The sequence below is a fragment of the Hordeum vulgare genome, chromosome 3H (assembly GCF_904849725.1).
Source record: "Hordeum vulgare subsp. vulgare chromosome 3H, MorexV3_pseudomolecules_assembly, whole genome shotgun sequence".
Classification (NCBI taxonomy): domain Eukaryota; kingdom Viridiplantae; phylum Streptophyta; class Magnoliopsida; order Poales; family Poaceae; genus Hordeum; species Hordeum vulgare.
This window is the reverse complement of record NC_058520.1, coordinates 513,389,163-513,413,137: the sequence shown is the minus strand read 5'-3', so window position 1 is coordinate 513,413,137 and position 23,975 is coordinate 513,389,163. Positions and strand designations below refer to the sequence as shown.

The following is a 23,975-nucleotide window of genomic DNA, read 5'->3' as shown; positions in this document are numbered from 1 at the left end:
AGTCCCTCAAGACCCATGCAATTGGGAAAGGTGGAAAGTCCACCTTTGTATGGAAGGGAAGGAAGGGGACTAGGATTCCACCTCCTCCCCCTTGTGTGCGCCCTGGGGCTTGGAGGGGATGTTTCCCATGCCCCTCCACCTATATATAGAGAGGAGGGGCGCCCCAAGAGCACACATGAAGCCCTTGGCGCCCCTCTCTCTCCCTATATCGTCTTCTCCTCCGTTTGTGGTTTTGGTAGCACTAGGCGTAGCCCCTGCCGGGATAGCACCACCATAACCTCCACCACACCGCCGTGCTAGAGAACTCATCTACCTCTCCGCCCCTCTTGTTGGATCAAGAAGGCGGAGATTGTCATCGAGTTGTACGTGTGTTGAATGCGGAGGTGCCGTTTGTTCGATGCTTGATCGGGAGTTCATGGCACGGATCGTGATTGGATCACGAAGACGTACCACTACATCAATTGTGTTATTTAACGCTCCCGCTTAGCAATCTACAAGGGTATGTGGATACAATATCTTCTCTCGTAAATGCTCATCACCATGGATAGATCTTGTATGCGCGTAGGAAATTTTTTGTTTCTCATGCAACATTCCCTAACGTTTCCCATGGATAGGTCACCATTGTTTTTTCATTATTCTGTGCATGCAAGCACCACATCATTAATTCATACATTTTACTCTTAAGTTATTTTTTACATTATATTTTGTATTGACAATATATGTATTGGTCCCATGTACCATACATATATAGTTCACATTCCCGCAAAAAATACATATATAGTTCACATTCACATTTTTAATAAAAATGACATTATTTTTACTGTATTTTTTATTTTTTATACTTTTTATATAGTCTTTTATTTATAAGCTCACATTAGATGTTTTTGCCAATTTTCATAATTCTTTTAGCAAGTTTTCCGTAGTAACTCGTTGGAGCATCATGTAGTAGTTAAAACAAGGGGCACCGTTCTGCGCCGGCGCACCGGCGCGAACGCTTCGGCCGGTCGGGCAGCAGCCGTTCGGTCTGAGCTCCAATAACCGTCAGATATGACATCTCGTCTGCTCTGCACCGGCGCACCATCTCGCGCACCTCCGACCCCCTCCCGCACAAGCACCCCATCCTCTCCCACGTCGTCACGGATCGTCGCAGCACCCCATGCCCTCTCCCCCGTCGTCACGGATCGTCGCAACACCCCCATGCCCTCTCCCCCCGTCGCTCGTCGCTCGTGCGTGCACAGACTTGCCCCCCCCCCCCCCCGGAACTTCGGTTGAAGTTTTTTTCACTTTGGTTGAAACTTTTTCCATGTTGTTTGAAGCTTTTTTCACAATGGTTGAAGCTATTTTCGTTGCTGGTTGTAGCAAAAATGACAGGCTTTTTCCTCGTCGGTCTGTGGTTGAAGCTTTTCAAACATATGGTTGAAGCTTTTGTGTTAACGATGGCAGCCTTTTGTGTTTCGTTGTCGCTGGTTGAACTTTTTATATCGTCGGTTCAAGATTTTTTCATCACCGGTTGCAGCTTCTGCGGTTGCGTGGTGGGTGGCCCTTGATTCCCGTCGTCTCTCGTTGAAGCTTTCGACAATGCCGGTTGTAGCATTTTCGATAGCCGGTTGAAGCTTTTTTCATCGACGGTTGCAACGTCGTCGTCTTTGTCATAGTTTTTCGTCTCCAACACCGATGGCATCCAATGCGACTCCATGACGGCCGGCGGACGAGATCCGACAGAGAAGGCACGCCGGCTTGAAGGAACAACGCGGGACTCCCCGGAGGCGCTCGTCAAAAACCGCGCGAGCGGCGGAGAGCTTGAAACACTGTCGGGATCCGCCGCCATCGCCGCTTGACGTTGCTCGTCGTCGTCGCTCGACGTCACTGCTAGTCGCCCCCTCGCCGTGCTGCTTGCCGGCTGCAACACCGATGAATGCGAAGTCGAAGAGGGAAAAAACGGAAATGGTGGGCCAACGAAAACTGATGCGCGATGAGGAAGTATCACACGGCCCGCGTAAGTACGGCACAACGGTTCGGCCGGAGCCCGGATAGAAACGTTTCCCTAAAACAAAACCCGATCCAGACGCATACTCATGACAGACCTGGCAATCGACGGAGGAGAAAAGAGCCCACGTAGCGCGGTGAATCGACTCACCGAACCCGACCGACCGCGCCAGGCAGATCCGACGCGAGGGAGAGGAGAGGACCACACGAGAGAGAGAGAGAGAGCTGGGAAACGTAGCCGGCGAGGCAACGACGCGAACGTAGTCGGGTAGGCGAGATAATCGATCCCCGTTGCTCCTCGTTAACCACCTTGGCCGCCTCGTCTTCGCTTTCTTGCCGCATCAAAACTCCACACGAAGCCAAGCAAAACTAGGGAACACCAACCGGCTTCCGTATTATTTTTTCCTCCGATTCGAAAACTCAGAGCAGCAACCGACTTTTTTTTAAGAGAGGAGAATATTACTACTCCTCCTCCTCCTGCTTCCCTAATGCTACCTCCTCCAATTCCAATCCCAATTCCATAGAGTATTTCAACCTAATCATCAATCCCATCTCCGGGGCCCCGTCTGCTTCCCCTTCCCTTTCCCACACGGCCAAGGAAAAAAAAGAAGAGGGCTCATCAAAACCGCAAACCCTCGCTTTCTCCGATCGAATTGCTCGCAGCCCGACCACCACCAGTTCGCCGGCCTCCCCACCACCAGTCCCCGCCTCCCCATCCAGCCCTCTCGCACCCCCGCACGCCCGCGCCGGTTCCCCTCCCACGCCCCCGACCTCCGAGCTCGCCCGCGGCCATGTCGCTCACCTGAGGATACGGTTGGTGGGCTGTTTCTTGCAAGAGCCTCCTCCGAGCCCCAAGAGAAACAGCCCGGGGGGACCTCACCTGCCGATTCGATCGCCGCAGCACCGCCGCCCAAGCCAAGCAGGCGTTTCCGTCTAGGTTTGGTTTAGCTTGCAGGCCAAGGCTCTGTTTCGCATCTGAGGAAGAGGAGGAGTGGTGGCGGTAGCGTGCACGAGTCCCTGGTTGGGCTTGGCTTGGCTTGGCTTGGCTTGATGCGGAACGGCGCGCAGGCTCCTCGCGGCGGCACCGGCGGCGGGGGCGGGGGCGGGCTCTTCTCCGCGCGCTCGCTCTCCAGCTACATGCGCATCGTGTCCTCGGGGGCGTCCACGGCCGCCTCCACGCTGCGCTCCGCCGGCGCCTCGCTGGTCAACTCGATCGCCAGCCACGACGACGATGCGGGCCGCGACCAGGTTCCGGCCCCCGACCTCTTACGATCCTCTTCTTTCTTTTTGAATTTTTCCGCTGGCTGCCGGTCGTTCTTCAAGCATAGCAACTGTTAGTTATTAGATTGCTAATAATTGTGCGCTAGTATGCACGATTTTGGATGTTCCACGTGTGCAGTAATAATGGTAACCGATGCAAAACCGAGCAAAAAATTAATTGGGGCCGGAAGGAACTGCCAATTTTGTTCCCCCACCAGAGTTGCACAACCGTATGTGGCAATTCTGGTATTTATTGTTAGCGTCGACTCATTTATGCTCGGCACCATATACCCAACTGCTCATGTTTGCATACTGTACTGCTCTTTTGGCATGTTATTGTAGTAGCTATTATCTAGCAGAAATGCAAAGTGTCTGATGGTTAGAATGTGTTGTTTTCAAGACAAGCCGCAGATGTGGAATCATAAGAGTTATCATGATTCATGAATGTACAAGCTTAGCTTTGAGTTCTGGTTGCAATTATCTGGATCCGAAATGTTCCTGTTGGGCCAGGTCAGGACACTATGACAATGCCTATTATAAACCATTCCTAGTCTGTGAAAAGTTGTAATGACACGTTCATTATGCACAGTGAATATACTAAAGGATATGGGAGTGTGAGTTATATTCTGATTTCTTAACCTTTTGACATCGTAAGGGCTAATCCAAAAATTTGCTTTGTCATTAACCTTGAATATCATCATATTACGTATTAAAACATACGTTATGTCAAGAAAAAAGTTGTTCCTGATCTAGGAACTGATGATTAGTGTTCCATACTGACAAATATCATTGTGTTATAGTCAGTATTTTAGACGCTTAGCATTTCCATGCAAAGTTCATTGGCTTGTAATTTTTTTGAATATATGATTTGATTCTTATAATCCCTGTAAGTAATATTACCATGTGAAGCTATGCTAATACATGTCCTCTGCCATGTGATCTACAGGTACAATGGGCTGGGTTTGATAAACTTGAATGTGGGGGTGACGTGCTACGACAGGTTTTGCTGCTAGCTTACAGATCTGGCTTCCAAGTATGGGATGTTGAACATGCCGATGATGTAAGACAACTAGAATCAAGACATGATGGTGCTGTTTCTTTCATACAACTGCTGAAGAAACCAATTGCCTCAAAGAGAGGTGAAGACAGATTTGTAGATGCACGGCCATTGCTGGCTCTTGCTGGTGGTGGAACCAGCACAGGAAATGCAAACAGCCATGATGTCAACGGCCCTGTCTTCAATGGAACCAATGGCACTTACCATAATAGTGGCAGTGAAAAACTGCCTACCATCGTTCGCTTTTATTCGCTCAAGGAGCATGGTTATGTTCATTCAATGAAGTTCAGATCAGCTGTCTATTCCATAAGGTGCAGTCCTAGAGTTGTAGCTGTTTCTCAGGCTACTCAGGTATGCATACTTCCTGGTTCTAACTCGGTGTTTGGATTATGGATGATCTTAATGGAACAAACCGTTTGCAGATACATTGTTTTGATGCTGCGACATTGGAGCTGGACTATACACTTCTTACCAGCCCTATAGTTTCACCGATTTCTGGTTATGGCCCACTTGGGTTAGGTCCAAGATGGATTGCGTATTCTGGGAGTCCAGTTCCAGTTCCAAATACAGGCCGTGTCACTCCTCAGCTTCTTAGCCTGTCTCCAATAGTTCCGCCTCCTGGTTCAAACGGCAGTGTGGTTGCATACTATGCAAAAGAATCAAGCAAGCAATTGGCTGCTGGCATTGTAACGCTTGGTGATGTTGGCTATAAGAAGCTGTCCAGGTATTATTCAGACTTGATTCCAAATGGTAATGGTAATATAAAGCAAGGGAATGCTGGCTTCAAAGCAAATGGAGTAACAAATGGGCATACTATCGACAGTGAATATGCTGGAACGGTACGTTATTTATCACAGAACATATGTTCTTCATTAACTCTCTTATCCCAAAGGTGGTAAACCAATCGGTTATGGCGTATGGGATACTCTATTATTATGTTGCCTCCATATGCGAATCATACATACAACAATTTTTTTTAAGACCGTTAGGGACCTAATAACCGACGCGACTGTGGGTAACAACCTGACAATGTGGTTGGTACTCCTCACGAGTATCGTCTGCTCCATTCAACCTGTGTAGATGCCGTGCAAAACTCATGGTTGTGGCATATTGTTTACCATATAGGGACAGCATAATAATAGAATGGCTGTCTCCATTCTAACCCCCCTAAAATATTTTGTTAATCTGCTTTATTTAGAATATTATGAGAAGTCCTGTTTCCTTGCAGCGATGTGTTGTTTTTGCTCTAACTAAAACCTAAATAAAGTAGGTACTTTAGTAGGACGGATGGAAAGTAAATCTCTCCTGCCTTCGGTCGGTGTGGGAATCTAAGATAGTAGATGGATAGGCGATGGATGACAAAACTTGCCCTCTCCGATTAAGTTGAATTACTAAATTGTTATTAAATTCAAGCATGCGTCTTTCTACAATTATATGTGCTATGTTTGTCTTTTGTACTTCACGAAATGTAACATAGATGCTGTTCCCTTCCAATGGCAGGTCATTGTTCGAGATATTGTATCTAAAGCAATGGTAGTTCAGTTCAGGGCACATACAAGTCCCATTTCAGCACTTTGTTTTGATCCCAGTGGAACTTTGCTGGTGACAGCTTCTATTCATGGCCGAAACATCAATGTTTTTCGCATTATGCCTTCTGTGGATGGGAGTGCATCAGAAGATGGTCCGAATGGTACCTATGTTCATTTGTTTAAATTGCAAAGAGGCATCACCAATGCGGTAAGCTGGCATTCATGTTTCATTTTGTGGCCAAATGCAGTATTACTTCACCATTTCCTTCAATAGTTGATGACTTATAACAAATATGACCTTTATGATAGGTCATAAAAGATATCAGCTTTAGCGATGACAGTGAATGGATACTGATTAGCTCGTCAAGGGGAACAAGTCATTTCTTTGCAATATCTCCATATAGTGGATCCACAAGCTTTCGCTATAGTGATAACAATCTTGCAGAAAATAATTATGTAGTGGATTCCTCAGTTAAGCATGCCACTCATTGGTCTCAAAACGCAAGCCCCTCGCTGAGCCTTAATCAGAAGATGCTTTCTCTATCTGGTCCCCCTGTCGCATTGTCTGTTGTCAGTAGAATAAGAAATGGGAGTAACTTGTTGAAGGGTGCTGTCCATGGTGCTGCAGCATTTGCAACAGGTGTTTCCAGTCCAATTTCTGGTGCTATTGCTTCAACATTTCACAACTGCAAGGGTGGTTCTAACTCAGATGGCAGTTTTCTTTGTATGAAGTATTATTTACTAGTTTTTTCTCCATCTGGAAGTATCATACAGTATGTTCTCCATCACTCAGCTGAACCGGATTCTGGAATTGATTATCCTTCAGATGCCATTTCTTATGGATCCCAAAGAGAAACTGACACAAGATTCGTTATCGAACCTCTTCAGAAGTGGGATGTTTGTCAAAAGAAAAACAGAAGAGATACTGCTGAGAGTAATTTATATAATGATTTTGACAGTGGAGAAAATAATAAAATTTTCCAGAAAGTGGTCAGGAAAGGAACTAGTATCTATCCGTCCAATGTTGCTGCTACTGAAAGGCTGAAGCTCAGCACTGATGAAAAGCATAACTATTATATTTCTGAGAGTGAACTGCAGACACATGTTGCGCAAATTCCAGTCTGGTCAAGATCTGGGGTACTTATTTATCTGTTTTTGTTCAATACCACATTTCTCTTTTCTGTTCTTCTATGTTTTTGCATGCATAACACCTGTGTGTTAATCGGTGGCCAGGTGCACTTTCAAGTAATCGGGAGTGGAACATTAGAAGCATACGCCACTGATAATATTTCAGGGGAAATTGAAATTGAAAAGGTCCAGACTCATAATGTGGAATCAAGGTCAAAGAATCTCATACCGGTCTTTGAGTCTCTTCACACATCTAGGTTTCAACAGACAAGGTTTGCTCTAAGCTTGCATTTGTGCTTGGTGCCTTGTGTCAGTGATTGTCTTAATTTAGTCATGTAGTACATCCATCAGGTCGATAAAGGCTGACAAATCTTCCTTGTATAATTGCATCTTTGCAATGATAATTGCGTGTTGATATTATTCTTTTATGATTATGGTGCTAATTTCTAATTCCTTCCTTTTTTTTCTTTAGGGTGAACACACCTGATAGTAACAGAAGTGGGTTTCTGCAGCGACATAAGTCTGGATTTTCAGCAGATGGTAGACTCTCTTCCAGAAGCAGTTGTAGTTCTTTGGATTGCATGTCTGAAGTCCCAAATAGTTCCGATGATAACAGTGTCGGTCAATATTTAGTAGAAGATAGTGCTGCTGCTGCTGCTGTAAATAAGAACTTGAACGTTAACCACCAAGCCGAGCTTGTAAATAACACTGAGAGCCTGAACACGGAGGCCCAGCTCGGAGTTGTAAATAGCAAAGACGATTGTGAAGATAGTGAGCTACTCCCGGACTTATGTCAGTGACGTTATCAAAGGTAAGCACCAGAAGCACAGGCATGCATATGTTGTTTGAACTGTAGTGTTTTGCACTGCATCTGAAGAATTTTAGCTTGGATGATGTTTTGGATCCTCTCAATTGTTAGCACATAGCGTTTCTTCTGCACCACTAATATATGTGGTGCTCAACATACATTGTCAGTTGCTAGTGTTGTTTTGTACAGTAGTACTGAAATTGCTTAAACTGTTGCGTTTGGAAGTAATGGTCATAGAATGTTGGCATGCCTTGCAGATGATCACTGGTTATGGTCCTGGTGGAGGAGCTCCTTGAATCGCCAAGTCTTTCCCGTGCGTGTGTAACTGTTAATTCTTTCATTTCTCCATCCGGAGTTCTTGGCCTCTCTTCTCTAGTACTCCACTATTTATAAGCATTCATGATAAGTTTACTGAGGAAAGGATGAAAGGGAGGTCGAATTATGGCCCTGCGTGTATGGAAGCCCTAGTGATGTGAAGTTGGGGTTTCAATCTTACAAGAACTTGTACATAACGAGATTGTTAATTCCATTTTCAATAATAGCTCTTAATTTGTGAATATTTAAATGCATTATGTGTCCATACTGCTGGTAGCTCTTAGAGCTTTCCCACCAGTTCTGGTAAATTGCGTTGCAACTGGACCACCACTGGTTAATTATGTTGTGCTGTCGGTACTCAAGTCAAACAAGAAACGGCTATTTTCTGACGCAGTTTAGGTTGCTAGGAAATTATTCGTCCGAAAATATTTGTCGGAGGAATAGATAAAAATGAATGTATCTAAAGATAAAATACATCTAGATACGTTCACTTTTTATCCATTCCTTCGACAAGTATTTACGGACAGAGAAAGTATTATTTTGCACAATATTGGCTTCAGAAAATATTCACAAGATAGAAAAAGAAACATCACCTTTTCCAGGCTGAAAGTTATAGTTCTTGGGAGTGAGGATCTTTTGCATCTCGGACCTTGAATTTTTGAAAAAAATGGTAATGAAAGCACCGGCTTTGTTACACCTACGTACAAGACCTACGTAAACCAACGTGAAGGCTGATTTGGTGTGGTTTAATTGAAACAAAAGGTGGGCCGGGCCCCACCCACGAGAATCAGGAGGGGGAGAGAGAATTAAATTAGAGGAAGTTAGGTGTAGGATTATTGTGAAAGCATCCATGTACATAGAGATGTGTACATGTACAAACTTTTTATCCATTCCTTTGACAAGTATTTACGGCAGAGAAAGTATTATTTTGCACAATATTGGCTTCAGAAAATATTCACAAGATAGAAAAAGAAACATCACCTTTTCCAGGCTGAAAGTTATAGTTCTCGGGAGTGAGGATCTTTTGCATCTCGGACCTTGAATTTTTGAAAAAATTGGTAATGAAAGCACCGGCTTTGTTACACCTACGTACAAGACCTACGTAAACCAACGTGAAGGCTGATTTGGCGTGGTTTAGTTGAAACAAAAGGTGGGCCGGGCCCCACCCACGAGAATCAGGAGGGGGAGAGAGAATTAAATTAGAGGAAGTTAGGTGTAGGATTATTGTGAAAGCATCCATGTACATAGAGATGTGTACATGTACAAAGTTTTTGGGGCTGCTACGCGTCCATCGGCGGATGTCCACCTGAACGATCGTCCGATCTACATGCGTAGCCGATCGATCCGCGTGCGGGGCCTCGGCTGGCACCCAATAATTCTTGAAGCGACGGTAGTTGTAGAAACAATCGCTTTGTTGCAAAAAGTAAATTTTGAACCCATTAATTCCTGAAACAAAGGTCGAGTTTCAAAAAAATCGCTTTGTTGTATATTTTTTCCCTTCGTCTTTCTGCAACATAGGTACTGTTGCGAAAGAAAATCTTGCAACAAAAGTCATGTTGTAGAAAACTTTTGCAACAAAGGTCAGGTTGCAGAAACTTTTGCAACCCCCATGGTGCGGCTTGTCGCGTGCAGAGGGCCGACCGACGTAGGGAGCGAGCGGGCACAAGGGGGGGGGGGGTGGGGGAGGCGGGGAGGGGGGGGGGGGTGGGGGAGGCGGGGAGGGGAGGGCCGGTCGACATCGGGGGCAGAGGGGCTGCGGCGTGTGTTGGGCGAGCGGTTGGCGGCGCAGGGGGTGGGGGTGGGGGTGGGATAGGGGAGGGCCAACCGACGTCGTGGCGAATGGGCTGCGACGGGAGCGGCCGACGTCGGGGGCGGTGGGCGGCACCGTCGTCATGGGCGAGCGGCTGGCAGCGCGGGGGGTGGGGATAGGGGAGGGCTGGCCGACGTCTTGGCGGATGGGCTGCGGCGGGAGCGGACGGCGTCGGGGCGGTGGGTCGGTCGACATCGGGGGCGAGCGGCCGGCATCGGGGGCGGTGGGCCGGCCGGCATCGGGAGCGAGCGGCTGCGTCGTCGCCCTTCCAGATCCGGTAGCCGTCGCCTACTTTCACCTGAGCGCGAGGGTGCCCAGCTTAAGGACCGTTTCCTGAAACAACGCTACAGTTTCAGGAAACGGGCGCGTTAGGTCGCTACTCCGTTGGCGTGCGGGCACGATTTGGTCCGTCAGATGGAGGGTCAACGGACGAGACGGTGACGGATAGATGACCCGGATCAGCCGGTGGGAGGTAAGAGTTTTTCAAAGTTTTCTCAGATATTTTAAAACTTGAAAAGTTGATTAATATTATTAAAAAAAATCAGGCTCCACGAAAAAGAGCTCATGTTGTCTCCTTTGCTCCATTAGGTATTTTCCGCTCTCTGGGTATACACTTACACTCCCTTTAAGATTTTGCACACGCACTCGCGTCATGGTTGTTCTCATCCACAAAGCGGGAAAGAAATGATTTTAAGCGTTGACAACCTTGGTCGACGAAGATTTTGTAGTACTGAAAAACAATTTAGTACCACGGGAACCGTCTGGTCTTTTGGTCTCAAGAAACTTATAAAACGAGAAAGGGAACGAGCGTTTTGGGAGCTTCACTAGTGTCCGGAACAAAGAACTGAATTATTGGGCCAAATCACATTGTAGTGTCATTATTTTTATTTTATTTTGCAGGAATATTGTATTGTTATATGCACTTCCATGTAACTGAGTGGGCATTTGCCGTTTTGACATTAGAAAGAAAAAGGGACGTTCCTTTATTTATATCAGAATCAGAAAACTATTTTTCTGCATTCGTAACGATTCAAATCTTTTTCATAACCCAGTCTTTTCGTGTCGCCACCCAGACCCGCATATAAAACCTGCAGCCGCAAGGCACGAGCATCTCGCCTCTCACCCCCACACAGAGCCACCAAAAACATCCTGCAACAAGCAGAGAGGGCGAGACAAAAACATGTCGTGGACTACTCTAGTCATCCCTCTCCTCGTCGCCGCCACCTCCATCTGCTGCTTCCTCTCCGCCACCGCCGCGGCGTCCAACTCCACCTCGCCACGCCCCGGCCACCACCTCCTGGCCCAGCTCTCGCAATGGCGGGGGCACTACCTGTCCGACGCGTCCTCCTCGCACACCGTCCTCGCGTGGGTCCTGTCCTTCCTGGCCGCGTCCGTGTCGAGCGCCGGCGGGGTCGGCGGCGGGTCGCTGTTCCTGCCCATCCTGAACCTGGTGGCGGGCCTCACCCTGAAGCGCGCCACCACCTACTCCTCCTTCATGGTCACCGGCGGCGCCGCGTCGAACGTGCTCTACAACCTGTGGCGCGCGCGGGGGCGCGGCCGGGCGGCGCTGATCGACTACGACATCGCGCTGCTGTTCCAGCCGTGCCTGCTACTGGGCGTCAGCATCGGGGTGGTGTGCAACGTCATGTTCCCGGAGTGGCTCATCACCGCGCTCTTCTCGCTCTTCCTCGCCTTCTGCACCGCCAAGACGTGCCGCGCGGGGGCCAAGATCTGGCGGTGCGAGAGCGCCGGCGCCGGCGCCCCCGCCGCCGCGCGCCACGGCCACAAGGTGCCCCTGCTGCTCGATGTCGGCGGCCTCCCGCAGCCCAGCCAGGACGACGGGGGCCTGCAGGCAGCTCGCGATGGCGGCTCCGGCGGCGGCGCGGGGTTCCCGTGGAAGGACGTGGCGGTGCTCGTCATCGTCTGGCTCTGCTTCTTCCTGCTCCACGTCTTCATCGGAGATAAGCACGGGAAGGTACGGCCTACGCGCGCGCTCCCGCCTCCCCTCCTCCCCCCGGCCCCGCGTAGGCCGTTGGAGCTGCCGTTGCAGCAGCACACAAAACCATGTACACCAGCTCCATTGATAGGGGATAGGGGCGCACGGGAAGGGAAACGGATAGATAGGTCAGGTCGGCAACGGCAACGGCAACGGCAACGGCAGTACCAACATGAGAGGCCAAAAGCAACGGCAGTGCGCGTTCGTGATCACGTCTTTTCGCTGGGGATTCGCTTGTCATTCTTGCTTGGCGCTACGCTCCTCTTTTTTTGATGCACCGGAAAGGAGTGGCTACCCCGTTCTTCTCCTTTTTTTGCTTTGGCGAAATGTCACTGCCATGTCGCTTCGATGTTAGGTTCATTTTCGGTTCTTTCTCGGCCGGCCGGTGTAGCACTAGCACGTCCTGTCTAAAGCATGGCCCCTTTCGTTACTAGACCTGGGCATATCCCGGGCTGGGCCGGGTTTCGGGCCGGGTTTTTAAAAGCCCGAACTGAAAATCTCAAGCTCGAGCCTGACCCGGCCAGGCCAAAAAATCCAATATCCAGGCATGAGCCCGGCTCGATTGGACCGGGCCTCAGTGTAAAATGCCTAAGCCCAAGCCCGGCCCAAATTGCTGCCCGCGTCTAGTTTCCAAGCTCGAGTTTTTTGGGTCGGGCTCGGGCCGAGTCATCGGGCCGGGCTGTCCGTGCCCAGGTTTAGTTACTACATACCGTCACTCGGGCTATTTTAAAAAAAATGTTTTACTCCCTCCGTTCTAAAAATAAGTGACTCAAAAATGATTCAACTTTATACTAAAGTTAATGCAAAGTTAAGTCATTTTTGAGTCATTTATTTTAAGACGGAGAGAGTAATATTTTCCATGTGGTGACTATGACTCGGTCGTTGACTTATAAGTAGTTGTTTCTGGGTCGCTTGTTGATCGTTGTCGGATCAAAGTTCCCATCCCTTTGCACTCGCGATAATACTGAAATCGGATTATAAGATTCTCAAGGTAACGTAGAAACGATTAATTAATGAGTAATTTTAACATGCTCTCTTTTACCTCTCTTTTCACATGACTAAGAAATAGCAAAGCCGAATTTCTAAACCTTGTGTCATGATTTTTATATAGTCTGTTGTTTTTCCCTTTGGGGTGCTTGTGTAGGATGGGTAAGGAGCACGAATCAAGTATGCAACCATCGGGCGGTAGATATTTTTTTTGTACAATAATCTCATCCTAAAATGCATGGCCCTTGAGTTTAAACCTAACTTCGGCCACTAATTTGATAAGCAAAGTCTCACAAAAGTCATACCACTTAAAACTTCTTTCGATTGCAAATCCAGTGGTATACTTTTTGTGACATATAACTCAAAACTTATTACTCCCTCAGATACATATTAATTATCACTGATATAATACTGAATACGGTAATCTGAATAAATATGGAAATTGCTTTTTAATCCAGGACCGCAACGAGCCGCTTATCAAAAAATTCAAATAAAAAAATGTCTCAACTATCAAGAAATTCTGAAACAAAAGAATTTGACTTGTACCTTTAGACAATTTTGTAGAATATGTACGTACCTACATAAGTGATCTATGTATCTAGAAATTTACAGTCAATACTCCCTCCGTCACAGTTTATAAGGCATACGCGTGTACCTAGGTCGTCAATTTAACTTATATAAATTATATTATTTAACATAAAAATTATATCTATATCTATATCTATACCTACTAATAAAACACATATTGCTTTTGTGGTACGTCATTAAATTTACCCCTAAAGTTCGCCAAAATTACCCATCAATGCCACCCGTAAGTGACAAAAACGATTCGTTATTTGAACTTCGACTCAGCTCTTTCTAAAGGATATGCTTTCCGTATTTTATCACAAGTACAAGTCTAGCTGTACTGGTTGGGTGCGTGTTGTGCTCTCCCACCCTGGAGACCAGGTTCGTACCCTGTCGTGGCCAGAAACCATTTATGTGTTCTATTTCGCAATTTTTCTATTTTTTCCTCTTTTGCCTTTATTTCGATAATCTTTGCACAAATGTTAATCATAGATTAAAGAAATATCAAATTTGTAGATAAAAAAGTTTTCATATATACAAAAAAAATGTACAGTGCGTATGGACAATAAATAATATTTTTTTCTTTTATTTTGAAAAATATTAATCATGTATTTAAAAAACTTAAAATGTGCATAGAAAAATGTTTCCAGTGTATAAGAAAACATATACAAAAATATATAATGTGTATGGAACAAAGTAGACATAAAAAATAAAACTTTTTGAAAATGTTAATCCGTGTATTTGAATAATGTAAAACATGTATAGAAAAAATGTTCATGATGCATACAAAATATGTAAAATATGTATTAAAAATTAGACATCAAAACTCAATAATGTTTCTGATGTCACACGCAAAAAAATGTTTCTAATGTATAAAAATATACAATGTTGTTTATACAAGCTTTACGTAAACAAATGGCTTAGCTTTGATTTTTCATATATATAAACTGTTTTGCTAATTTTTTTTTAAGAATATCGATATTCATACGCAACCTGAAACATTTGATATGCATGTACTTACAAATTGATTGTTTTCGATGAAGATGTCTAACATGTTTGCAACCAAATTAAGACTTTACTTAGATTACAAATGCAAACACATATATCAGCAAGATAAAAATAATGTTTTTATGCATATGCTATCATTAATTAACAAAACATACTTTGCCATTTTCATCATAATTCAAACAATGTTCATGCATTTCAAGAAATGTCCTAAAATTTTAAGAGCATAATGTGATTATCACAATTGAAGATTGTGAACTTTTTTTTCTCCCGTTGCAACGCACGGGCCTTTTTTGCTATCATTAGAAAATAGAACATATAAAGTTTCTAATGATATATTTTTTGTAATATATGCCTCTCATTAAGTTGGTCAAATTGACGACCTAGATACACGTGTCGGACTTATAAACTGAAACGGAGGGAGTATGTGTTTTATAGTGCATGCAAAATAAATAGATACGTGTTTAAAAAATGAATATCGTGAATTTGTTTTAAAAGGCAAATGTTGTGGCTAGCTTACGACTCATTGTTTTTTATATAGCTCATCATTATGCCAAATGGTTCCGTAAAACGATTCTCCTTCGTCCAATAAAACCATGTCGACGGGCACTACCACCAGGTTGAGGCGACACTAAAACCAACATTCTAAATTAACAGTAGCATTTCTGTCAGGTCACATTGTTTGCTTTGTATAGCAAGATTGTCGGCATCGATCTTTTCATTTGCTTGACACCAGTTCAAAATCATGTGTTATACCGTAGACAGCAGACTTTACATAGGTCGGCCGGTATGGGAAATGATCAAGAGTCTAGATAGCGTCTAGGTTCATTCTACACTTCAACTAGCCATTTGTAACCCACACTATTTTTAAAGCCAACTAGCTAGCTAGCCCATGGCATCAAAATAAAGCTAGCATGAATATACCCGTCAAACTTTGTCCAAGGCAGGGATCAGCTGTTAAACTAAAGTAATACAGCAAATGGACAGCACCAAGCATTAGTTTAAGGCAGATAACCCATTGCTAGTTACAGGTCACGTCGACGGGTCGGAAGCCGTCTTTTGTGCTTGGAACCTGGCCTGTGTGCCTGTCCACATTCATCGTGCATGAATTCACTCAGCACAGATCGAAAGCGTCAGCGGAAGCTCGCACCTCTGACGGTGGACGTTTACCAATCATATGAAATGCATAAATGACTTCATCAGTGTGTAATGCTGTCCTGTCTGTGCAGGGAGTGATCAGGATAAAGCCCTGCGGAATAGCGTACTGGCTCGCCACCGTGTCCCAGGTGCCTTTCGCTGTGGCTTTCACAGCCTATATCATATACGCAAAGAGGAAGAAGCAGGCTACGCATCACCACGAAGATGGCAAGGTACCAATGGATTCCTCATGTCAGAAATTGAAATCGTAAACCAAATGAGACTGAATGGATCTTGCACTGGCCATTCATGTACTCATGCAGGCACATTCTTCTGTGCACACGAAGTCGGAGACCTTGCCGGCGCTCGCGCTCCCGCTGGCCGCTTTCGTGACCGGATCTCTGAGCGGCCTCTTCGGCATCGGCGGAGGGCTGCTTCTCAACCCCGTCCTCCTTCAGATCGGGATACCCCCGCAGGTACGCAGAGAACGCAACGATTCATGCGTGATGCATGCATGTTGTCAAGTTGATCTTGTGTAGTAGTAGTAATTTGGGAGCTATCAGATGATCACACGTTCGACATGACATCCTTTAATCTGCAGACGGCGGCGGCGACGTCTTCGTTCATGGTGCTGTTCTGCGCATCGATGTCCATGGTCCAGTTCATCCTGCTGGGCATGGACGGGGTCGGGGAGGCGTCGGTCTACGCGGGGATATGCTTCGTCGCCTCGATCGCCGGGGTGGTCTTGATCGAGCGGGTCGTCAGGAAGTCCGGCCGGGTGTCGATGATCGTGTTCTTGGTCACCGCCATCATGGCGCTCAGCACCGTGATCGTCACCTGCTTCGGAGCCCTAGATGTCTGGACGCAGTACACCGGCGGAGCGTACATGGGGTTCAAGCTGCCTTGCTGACCGACATTCGTCAGTACGTAGTTTTATACATGCATATATGAGAGCATGGGTGAGAGGTGCCTAGTTGCTAATTGCTTCTTCTGGCTTGGCGTCTATGTCTTTTGTGAAGGAAGGTTTTGTTCGTGGTGTTGCTATGGCTTGTTTATGGGCTATACATAGAGTTGTGTGAATAAATATCTGCTTCTGGAATGAAGCTTACATGACACTGTGATCATGGGCAGGACAACAGTGCTGGAACTACCTAGTTAGGCCTGCGTGATCTAGCATATATAGAGGGTGTTTGTTTTCACGGACTTATTGGTTTAGGGACTTAAAAAGTCCCTATAAGTCCCACCTAAACCAAACACAAGGGACTTATTGGAACTTATTGTGGTGATTTGGGACTTATCAAATAAGACTCTCAGGGAGGAGCTTATTGGGACTTATCCCGGGCCGGACCTACCCCGCGTCGCTCCAGGCTCGTTCCCCGCACGCTGCCCCGCCTCTCGCCCCGTCGCCGCCCCGCCTCTCGCTCCGGTCGCCGCCCCGTCGCCGCCCTGCCTCTCGCTCCGGTCGCCGTCGCGCCTCGGTTCGTTCTGCCTCGGTTCGCCGCCCCGTCGCCGCCCCGCCTCGGTTCGTTCTGCCTCGGTTCGTTGCAGCGGTGCCTCCAATCGCCGAACAGGCCCTCTCCTGAGCCTCGTTGCAGCGGTGCTTATCATGTGCCGTACGCGTTGGCTGATGACGATCCATGTGAACAAGTGTATTATTAGGTGCAACATGGACTTATTAGTCCCTGTAAACAAACAGGTAGGGACTCGAGACTTATAAGTCCCTGTAAACAAACAGGTAGGGACTTATGACTTATAAGTTGGGACTTAAAAAAGTCCTAAGACTTATGAAACAAACAGGGCCTATGACTTATAAGTTGATAAGTGCTACAAATTGATAAGTGCTACAAACAGGGCTTATGACTTATAAGTTGATAAGTGCTACAAATTGTATGCACCACCTGATATTTGTTACTGTTGCTCTACTTTTCATTAAAGATTAGGGGTAGAAACATACAAACTTGCACAAGTGACGGATTCGCTGTTCTCAAAGGCTCTCATTAGGAATAAGGTAGCATTTTTTTAATAGAATCAAATTCAGAGTAGGAAACGGTAACTCAACTAGGTCCTGGGAGGATACATGGTTAGAGAACACGCCGCTAGCCATGCAGTATCCTTCCTTGTAGTACATAGTATAATAAAAATGAATTTGGTGAGTACAGTCTTAGGCTATGTTCCCTTAAACGTTCAATTCAGAATGTCACTTGTAGAAGCCAGATGAGATAGATGGTTACATCTTGTAAGTAGGTTCATGTGGATTAACCTCACTGATGAACCAGATACACTCTGTTGGAAACTTTTGGCGTCATGTGTATGCTCAGTGAAGTCTATGTAGATGGACATGATAAGCACTAGACCAATCCCAAACTCTCTACATATTTGAAAAATAAAGGTTTCACTCAAGATAAAAAAAATCATGTGATTTGTTCACAAACAAGTGATTCTCACTGAAGATAATCCCACAATACGTAATCGAGAGGGTAGTGAATGGTGTTGCTTCCGTGACAAAGATGAGCCAATCCTAACATCTGATTATTGACTGTCCCTGGCCAAGCTACTGTGGCGTATGGTCCAGGCGGCTTTTATTGTCAATCCTCCTGATAACATTGATCCCCTTTTTAGCACTTGGCTAAACGGGGTAGAGCCTAAGTTAGAGGCACATATTCGAGTTAGAGTATGTGCATTACTTTGGTCCATTTTGAATTGTAGGAATGACACTATTCTTAAGAGGCATACCATCACAATTGTTTTGCAGGTCATCCACATGGCAACTGGCTGGACCCTACGTTGTCGTTACTCAGCTGTGTTAAAGCTAAGGAGCATATGACTTATGTGTCAAACCGATGGGAGACGGTCGCACGGAATACCTACAACCGGTTTGGATGACGGTCCAACAATAGAATGTGGCTAGACATCTAGTCCTATGGTTAGCCGGTTGTGGCTTTTGCTATTTCTCCTTATTTTCATCTCCACATGCGAGTTTGTATGACATTGCACATTTTGGTTGGATCGTCATTTAATAATATGTTTTGCATGCATAACATTGATACAGAGGCCGGTGTATTCCTCCTTTTCGAAAAGAAAGAAATATACAAACTTCGAGCATCTCCCCAATAATAAAGCTTTAGAGGGGGATAACTGAGACTCTCGATCCCTGAATATACTCGGCCGCAGCAATGAGAAGGATAAATCCGTGAGCTTTCTCACAAAATTCACAAACTCTTTTCAAATTTGTGAACACTTTCCAAATCTATGATTTAAAAAAAATAAAGTTTTTTTCAGATCCAGGAACTTCAAATCTACAATCTTTTTCTGAAGCCGTGAATGCTTTTGAAATCTGCATTTTCTCAAAATCCATGTACTTTCAAATCCATGAACATTTTTTTCAAAACCCATGACCTTTTTTTTTCAAATTAGCGAACACTTTGCAAATCCATGATTTTTTTAAATAATCCTTGGAACTTCTTCAAATTCATGAGGTTTTTTCAAATCCATGAACTTCTTTTAAAAGTCCATGAACCTTTTTAATGTATGAAAAACTAGAAGTCATTTTTTATGTTGAACGAGCAACTGTGCAACAAGCCTGGTGACCACATCACATCACGCTACACTAGCGTCCACATGGATCTTAACACAACCCAATGGTGTTGTTTTCGGTCTTGTAGCTATATTTCTTGGTGTAACATGAGGCATGGTTCCTTTCATCGTGACTATCTCAAAACCAGATATAAACTTGTTTATAAACAGATGGGTCACCGAAGGTGTGTGGTATATCTCCTCATGGATCACCTTTCTTCTTGCCTGCCAAATTGCCCAGAGTGTCAATGATAGCCTGATAAGATACATTTGAGAGCCTATCGATCATCGAGAACAACCATTAATTCGTGCTCGGTTTCGTTGTTTCGCACATGTGTTCTGACAGTTCACCATCAACAAGTGCCCAACCACACTTTGCCATTGTACACTCGAGAAGAGAATGTCTCTAGGAATCTACAGCTCCACATAAAGCGCATGAGCTTGGAGTGGCCATATTCTATGTACTCTCACATCCCCTGTTGGTAGAGAATTATTTGCTAACCTCTAAAGAAAAATACGGATCTTACCTGGGGCCGATGTTTTCAATAACATTTTCCATGATGCGCTGTCTGGATCAATGCTCGAAGAGCCCGATGAGCCATCTATACATGCTTCGTCCCACCTTAATTTCGTTGCTATCATCATTTTATAGGATAATCTAACTGTGAACATGCCACTCTTTTAGAGAGGAATACTGAGACATATAGGGAAAAAATAGTGATGAGACACAGAGAAATGGAGAGCACTGGACGCGTCGTGCATCTCTTTGGCTTGCGTTGTGAATATGAACCTTTTTTTTTTTTTGAGACATGAATATGCACCTGGGAAAGAAAACAAGGTAAGAGTGGGCTCGGCCCAAAAGTTCAAAGGGACTAAAGAAATAAGAACATAGAAAGAGAGAGAGGGCCGCCACATCAGTAGGGCTGGCCGGGACTGTGATGTGTAGGCGCCGGCGACGTATGATGGGCCGCCTGTGTACAATACTGGTTGGACAAAAACGTCAAAGGTATTTTCTAATATAATTCTGATAAAATTTGAATATAATGCAAAAAACTACTCCCTCCGTTCCAAAATAAGTGACTCAAAAAGGACTCCACTTTACACTAATTTTACTAAAAAATTGAGTCATTTTTGAGTCATTTATTTTGGGACGGAGGGAGTAGAATTTTAATAAGACCTCTAAATAAATCCATTTACAATCCAAATATTCCACTTTTTTTAAATAACACAAAACATTTATATCCTAGTAAAAATATTTCATGGCCAAAATACATTACAAAAACACCATTTTTCAAAATAAATGTTTTATCAATCCTACAAAATAATTCTGGAACATAGATTGAAGGTTTATATATATATATAAGCTTTAAAAATCAATAAAAAAATTAAAAAATAATATTTAAATCATTTCCAATTCTTCTATAATGTATAAGCCGACTCTTTTGATTTCATTTTGAAATGGAAAATGGTTCAAATATTTAAAATCATCGAATAAAATATTCAAACCTTCCAATTATTAAATGAATTTAATATTGGGTTTGAATACTTTAAATAATAAAATAAAATCCAAAACGAATAATAGGGGAAAGTACTTTTATTACTTCTCAACAAAATGTCCAAAAGGTTTCAAATCTTAGCTAAAATCAATAAGTCAAGCTAAAATATTTACTTACCTTATTTTATTAACATCCCAAATTTTTTAAAAATGAGATATTACAGTTGTTACACTACAAACAAACCAAAGTAACATGCGAAAAAACCCTCCAGACAGTTCATTGCGACTTAACTTAATATAAGATTTTGTTGTTTTTGTATGATAGTGCAATGCCCGTGAAATAAAAAATCTATAAATACATCGTTGCGACTCTTACCCGCCAAGCCCATCAACATGCCCATGGAGTGTTCTCCATTTTGTCCGCCGCTTTGGTGGTTGGTAGCGGGGAGGGGAATCCCGGTGCCTTTGCTTCTGCAAGTAGTTTAGGTTGGGATTGTTTCGTTCTCACATGGACGTCGTTCAGACGAATTGCGATGTTTCTTCTTCGAGTTGGTTTTTCGGACTCCCATCCTCCTAAGTTCGTCCGCCTGGATGAAGTCGACAAGGCCCTAGCTTAAATTTCTACCATTTCCTTAGAGACAACGTGGCTAGAGCTTTTCGTTATGCGTGCGCTTTGGCGGTATTTGGTGTGAGGCCCATTGAATTGGTTCAAGGGTTGAACGATGATTTATTTTTTTTGAAACGGAGGCAAAAATTTGCCTCGTCGATTAATTAAGCAGAAGAGAATTGTCTAGTTAGTTAACTGAAATTGGATGAAAATCGTGGATTCAACCATGATGACTTCGACTCCAAAACACTAATCCTTAGGGCCACACACATGGATACTCTTAACTGTCATCGACAAGGTCAGGTTGACTCTAGTACAAAAGAAGCGTCAACGACACCTCCGTTCATAAAGATATATGAACCCTATCAGTATGCTATATCATGCTATAACGTGTTATTAGTGAACATTGTACACTGATTTATTTAACGAGACATTGTTCAAAACCGCTATAGTGTGTTATTTTTTTCAATAGTCCTGATTGAGGGTGCAGCATCTCCAGCCGCCCCCAAGAGGCCCCCGAGGAGCACTTTTTCAACGTCGGTGGATGAAAAGTCGCACTCGCGCCTCCAACGCTTCACTTTTCGTCGGATTTGGGCAAAATTAAAGCCGACGCTCTCAGGCCAAACCCAACCCACCGGAGGGCATTTAGAGGCTCCGCACATCCCCTCTCTTTCCTCTCTTTTCTCTCCTCCGCACATGGCACATGAACCACACAAGGACGCGTGGCTAACATAGAGCATCCCGTCTGATGGTTGGAAGCACAAGACTGAAAAAAAACTTTGCCTCCCGAGCAAAAATTATGCCGGGACAACCCCAACCGACATAAAAAAGGGAAAGTCTTTCGTCCCACCGTCTGATCCGGTGGATCTATCATCCCTTTCCTCGTCCGTCGATCTGGCATCCATCTGACGGACCAGATCCCGCACCCATCGGAGAAATGACCTCACCGTTTTTCTGAAACTAGAGCGTAGTTTCAGGAAACGGTCCGAAGCTGCACGATCTATTCAGAGGAGGCGGGCGACTAGTGGATCTGGGGAGGCTCTCGAGAGGCGACGGCGCGGCCCGGGCTCGCCGTGACGACGACTACTCCTTCGATGGCGGCGGCGGCCAGTACCACCCCAAGCAGGTACGCCCGTCCCCTTTTCCCCTCGCGCGTGCTCCATGAGCTTGAGCAGGAATGGAATCAGGCGCCGCACTTCAGCCCCCTGGCGAGCTGCAGGAGCTCGTGCTGGTGCTGGTCAGGCGCCGCACCTCGGCCCCCTGGCGAGCTGCAGGAGCTCGTGCTGGTGCTGGTCAGGCGCCGCACCTCGGGTCCCTGGCAAGCTGCAGGAGCTCGTGCTGGTGCTGGTCAGGCGCCGCACCTCGGGACCCTGGCGAGCTGCAGGAGCTCGTGCTGGTGTTGGTGTTGTAGCCTGTAGCAGTCGAGCTAGTCGACCACGTGGTCGTCGGCATAGAGCAGCTCCTTGACTTTTGTTTGCAAAAATTCCTGAAACATGACCTTTGTTGCAAAAAATTCTTCCGTAAAAGTACCTATGTTGCACAAAGGCGAAGAAAAAATAATTCTGCAACAAGCAAATTGTTTCTGAAACTCGACCGTTGTTTCAGGAATTAACGGGTTCATAGTTTATTCTTGCAACAAAGCGAAAATTTCTGCACCTCATCCATCGTTTCAGGAATTATGGGGTGCCTGGCCGGAGCGGATCGAACGGCTACGCGTAGATCGGACGGCTCCCCAAATGGCGGATGTTTATTAAACATCCACCGGTGGATGCGTAGCAGGCCCACGCCTCATGTGGGGCTGGAGATGCTTTTGGCATCTGGGCGCTCAGCTCCATCGTGATCGCTTGCTCCGGTGCAGTTCAATCGTGTATGGGCGCAGGACACGAGAGGGCAGTACATGGGCTTCAAGCTCCCCTGCTAAAGGAAGAAGAAGAAACCCTCACGCCGTTGAATTCCCTACGCTGTAAAATCAGGCGTAATTTTTTTTCTGAATTCTGAAGTTCAGAACCCAGTAACAAGCCTGAAGAAACTCTGACATGACCAGGCGACCCTTGCCGCGCATCCACCGCACCAGTCCTCCGCCTTGGGCGCACGCTCTGGGATGTATCGGTTGGCGCCATCTCCGTGGTGCTCGATCCATCGGCAAGCCGCTGCGGCTGCGGCCCGATCGCACATGCTCTGGACCGCGCCGTGCTCTCGAGTGTTCCATCCACTCCCCACGCTCTTGGCCGGATCCTGCGCCAGCGTAGATTCCAGCGTGAACTCTAGGTTGCCCGTTCACGAGGGGAATGTCCTGCGTGACCACCATACACGCAGCGGTGAAAAGGCGACGTGCGGCCGGCGCACGCGCGACCCGCGGCTCGGTTGAACATTCTTTTCCTGTTACTTTACACCGCCAGGAACATGCCGCTGCCGCGCGCCGGTGCCAGTGGGCAGGCCACTGCGGCCGGAAACGCTTGTCAGCCAGCGGCCGAACGCGTTGCGGCAGCCTCTACGTGCTCAAGAGCTGCATGATCGGCCGGACCGGATGCAGGAAACGGACGTATGCACAGGGCGCCGATGCATGCTCCAAAACGTGGATCTGTTCTACTGGTTGTTCTGGTCTGTGACGCGTACCAAACCCCTTGGCCTTGCCTCTTCTGGTCTGCCGACACACGAAGCTCTAGCTGTCCCTTGCACGCTGGTTGTGGTTGCCCTATATATAGGGCTCGGAGT

General features: G+C 45.9%; 2 protein-coding genes across 3 annotated transcripts; both read left to right on the top strand.

Annotated features, from left to right (window-relative positions):
• The first annotated feature begins 2,375 nt into the window (after window positions 1-2,375).
• On the top strand, window positions 2,376-8,333 carry LOC123444596 (autophagy-related protein 18f-like). Of its 2 annotated transcripts, none has more exons than XM_045121377.1 (8): window positions 2,376-3,234; window positions 4,193-4,654; window positions 4,726-5,142; window positions 5,804-6,040; window positions 6,142-6,969; window positions 7,066-7,232; window positions 7,433-7,771; window positions 8,006-8,333. In XM_045121377.1, the coding sequence occupies exons 1-7, from the start codon at window positions 3,037-3,039 to the stop codon at window positions 7,758-7,760; spliced, it is 2,637 nt and encodes an 878-aa protein (XP_044977312.1). In that variant the 5' UTR covers window positions 2,376-3,036; the 3' UTR covers window positions 7,761-7,771; window positions 8,006-8,333. The 2 variants fall into 2 exon arrangements, with proteins under 2 accessions (XP_044977312.1, XP_044977311.1); XM_045121376.1 differs by having other exon boundaries at window positions 2,380-3,234; window positions 8,026-8,333.
• Window positions 8,334-10,911: 2,578 nt separating this feature from the next.
• Window positions 10,912-16,698, top strand: LOC123444595 (sulfite exporter TauE/SafE family protein 5-like). Its single transcript, XM_045121375.1, has 4 exons — window positions 10,912-11,868; window positions 15,678-15,818; window positions 15,909-16,061; window positions 16,187-16,698. Exons 1-4 carry the CDS (start codon window positions 11,074-11,076, stop codon window positions 16,493-16,495), a joined length of 1,398 nt encoding a protein of 465 aa, XP_044977310.1. The 5' UTR covers window positions 10,912-11,073; the 3' UTR covers window positions 16,496-16,698.
• The last annotated feature ends 7,277 nt before the right edge of the window (window positions 16,699-23,975 follow it).